Below are 3,385 nucleotides of genomic sequence, written 5' to 3'. Positions count from 1 at the left end.
CTTTTACTCCATACACAATGGACGATCTAGTGAACATGTTACACATCACACTTCTCTCATCACGACTTTAGTGTCATCATTATTACATGCGGCTTACACTGCTGCCATTTCCCAATCATCAGTTAATAAATGGAATAACATGATAACTTCCTCAAATAACACTAATTGGAATACAGAGGAAAACTACAAATATAGATATAAAAGTAATACACTGTATCTCCTTATTCATTATTAGAATGCGCTTTCCCTTTAAATTTTGCGCCGCGTGCTTCAACCATCAACCAATAGCATCGCAGGATTTGAACTCAAAGAAAGAAAAAAAACGTCAGTTGGTGCCAGTCTGCGATAGCTCTATTAGAGAAAAGACCGGCTCCTTATTGATTCCCAGAAGCGACACTTTTTGGATTTGTACCCGGATCGTTACCTGCTGATCGGAAGACAACCGCCACCGGCCGCTCTACAGAGGTGAGAATCATTGTGTGATGAGTAAACTGCCGATTTATGTCATTCCAGATACTGACAGTTGGGATCTATACTGAAAGCAATCACATATAAAAAAGCAAATGACTTCACCATAAATCCCAAATCTAGATAACGGGGTGATTATGGATAAACGGGATAAAATTTGGTGACTTTGAATAAATGTTTAAAATGTGGATAATGATGTGTAAATATTAATCTGAAAAACACGGGGCCACATATTTCTCCTAGAAATTCCCAGATACAATATTTAGAAGTGCATGGCCATTATTAGCCTGTATATAATAGTTATATCACACATGTAGTGGAGATATGAAGACTATTGTACTGGATCATCAGTCACTATACAGGGAGGTAGCGGATATATGCAGAGGTTTATATGGCGGGTCACAGTGCAGTCAGTAGAATGTAGATATGTGTAGTCTTTTCTTATCATAGGACATGAAATCAATCAGAGTAGGCATCAATGACCGATTATATATTTTTGTTTGTTTTTTAAAGCACCACTGCAGCTGTTTTTTTACTGCACCGCGGGAGTGGTGCTTTTATGTAATTCTCCTGGCCCCTGTCTCATACTCACCTGTCGCCCCTTCATCCTTTTCCAGTGTTGGTCCTATCAGTCTCCGGTGAATTGTGACCGGCCATCAGCTCCAGTGATTCATGGAGCGGCGCAGACGTCACTTTTCAATACCTCTCTATGAGAGCCTCGTTCTGGCTCTCACAGACTTGTATTAAGCTCTTGTTACGTAACTTCTCACTTGAGGCCGGTCAGAAGCTACAGGCACAAGATGGCACCAAGTATAAGAATGTGGGCAGGGGGCTTACATTAAAAGTGCCACTCCAGCAGTACAAACAAAACAAAATGCTGGAGTGGTGCTTTAAGTAGAAAATAGGGTTTGTTTTGTTTATTAGCTACAGCGCCACTTCTGTCAATGCGTCATGTTGGGTATTACAACTCAGCACCAATCAAGTCACTAAAGCTGCAATACTACAACCTATGTAATGCAGGCTGTGGTAGTTTGGTTTTGGGTTACACATTAGGTTGGTAGTATTACCCCACTAGAGATCCTATAGACAGAGCCATTCTCTGCAAATTCAGGTTTTTCCTTTTTCTGTATGTTTCCAGGAAGAAGAGTAAAGATGGCCATGAGGAAGCGGAAGAGAGAACTGATCGCCCTGTATGAAGAGGAGTGGTAAGTAGATGAGGTTACATCACTGCAGTCATCACAATCCATACACTTATATCGGCAAATCATAGTGACCATTACACATCATCACTACACATATTTATACCATTTACAGCACAAAACTAATGTCAGATCCCCATGAGGAGAACACCCATCAGGATGTAAGTGAATTATGTGTAGCCATAGTACGACCATGTGCATGAGGCCTAATACTATATTATCTACCTCGTCTACCACAGTTCACTGTCTGCCACCCAGGAAGTGGCCAAGAGGAGGAAGACAGAAGATGACATCCCCCAGCCAGAAGAGCGGGCAGCTTTCGCCGCACTCCTTGGTAAGACTCATTGCACCTTCCAAGGTTTCCAGATATAAAGTATTAGATTATATGACATGTATTTTTATATTAATCTATTTTATGTGTATAATGGTAGAGAAACATGTAGGGAAGTGTTCTCCCTCAGCCTCCTATAATTATACCTAGTATGACGCAGCAGACAGGAGCGGTCACTATGTGGTGAGCAGTGTCGTGGCTTTGGTTTCACCTCAATAGTGATGGCATATCTTTAGGACAATTCTTCAGTATCTGATCAGTGGGTGTCGGGGGCCAAATCTCCACCAATCTGATATTGATGAGCTATCCTGAGGATAATCCATCATTAATGAAGAACTCTACAACCCCAATAATTTAACATTAATAGCATTAAAAAGGTTTTCATTACAAAGTTCATAGTGAAATAATTCTATTTTCTAATTTTTGTAGAAGAAGAATACATCAGACGTTTTCTAGCCAGGGACAGCTGTCTTAAGATTTCGGACAAGGTATTATTGTAGTGAAGGATAAGAAATCATCCAGATTTGAGAAGATCCATCATAGGGAAATAAAGGGCTTATTCTTATGTAATAGTGGCCAGATATTACCAAACATAGGAATATACAGCTATATATGTTCTGTATTATATATACCCTCTATCTCTGCTTCCCATCCCTCTAGTATCTCCTCGCCATGGTCGTCACTTACTTCAGGAGAGCAGGACTGCGATCTTCAGAATATGGAACCTTCTTCTTTCCAGCTCTGTGAGTCTCTTTTATTATTACACATTTATGTCTATAATTAACTTTATTTTATTGTAAAACCAAAATATCTTTTCTACCACTCATGTAAATACATGATAATTGTATTTGTTGTTATATTTCTGTATTTTCTTCTGAAGTGGATTCTAATTTATTTGTATTCATTTTTCTTCCATCCAGATTTTTAGCCAACCAGTTTGAAGAAGACGTGCCATATCAACGGAAGATCTACCGCTGGGCCCTCAGATGGACGTGGAGCATGAAGAAGAACCAACTTCTACAATTCCGCAATGTTCTTTTCACCAGGATGGGATTTCGTGCTTGGGTGGATCAAGCCACCTGTGATCTGGTTAGCAATATAAACAATCTAATATATAATTGCCTAGAATACTACTTCCTGCAATTTGTGCCAACTTCCGTGGCTTTGTCCGGAGCTAATGTCCGGAGATAATGTTCGGAGCTAATGTCCGGAGCTAATGTCCGGAGCTAATGTCCGGAGATTAATTGCCTAGAATACTACTTCCTGCAATTTGTGCCAACTTCCGTGGCTTTGTCCGGAGCTAATGTCCGGAGATAATGTCCGGAGCTAATGTCCGGAGCTAATGTCCGGAGATAAGTGACGTCACCAGTGTCCTACACCCAGGCAG

At 40.5% G+C, this 3,385-nt stretch overlaps 1 protein-coding gene across 1 annotated transcript; it reads left to right on the top strand.

Moving 5' to 3' along the window:
* The first annotated feature begins 349 nt into the window (after positions 1-349).
* On the top strand, positions 350-2,745 carry LOC143817729 (speedy protein 1-A-like). The gene is made up of 5 exons (XM_077299216.1): positions 350-465; positions 1,607-1,673; positions 1,907-2,001; positions 2,428-2,486; positions 2,659-2,745. Exons 2-5 carry the CDS (start codon positions 1,621-1,623, stop codon positions 2,743-2,745), a joined length of 294 nt encoding a protein of 97 aa, XP_077155331.1. The 5' UTR covers positions 350-465; positions 1,607-1,620.
* Positions 2,746-3,385: the final 640 nt, after the last annotated feature.

Source organism: Ranitomeya variabilis, chromosome 3 (assembly GCF_051348905.1).
Source record: "Ranitomeya variabilis isolate aRanVar5 chromosome 3, aRanVar5.hap1, whole genome shotgun sequence".
NCBI lineage: Eukaryota > Metazoa > Chordata > Amphibia > Anura > Dendrobatidae > Ranitomeya > Ranitomeya variabilis.
The sequence above is the reverse complement of the archived record's forward strand: the minus strand, read 5'-3'. Positions and strand labels throughout refer to the sequence as shown.

Coding starts and splice junctions, on each gene's coding strand:
- LOC143817729 (XM_077299216.1), top strand. CDS start 1,621: ATGGCCATGAGGAAGCGGAAGAGAGAACTGATCGCCCTGTATGAAGAG. Junction 1,674..1,906: donor GCCCTGTATGAAGAGGAGTG/GTAAGTAGATGA, acceptor CGTCTACCACAG/TTCACTGTCTGCCACCCAGG. Junction 2,487..2,658: donor GTCTTAAGATTTCGGACAAG/GTATTATTGTAG, acceptor CCATCCCTCTAG/TATCTCCTCGCCATGGTCGT.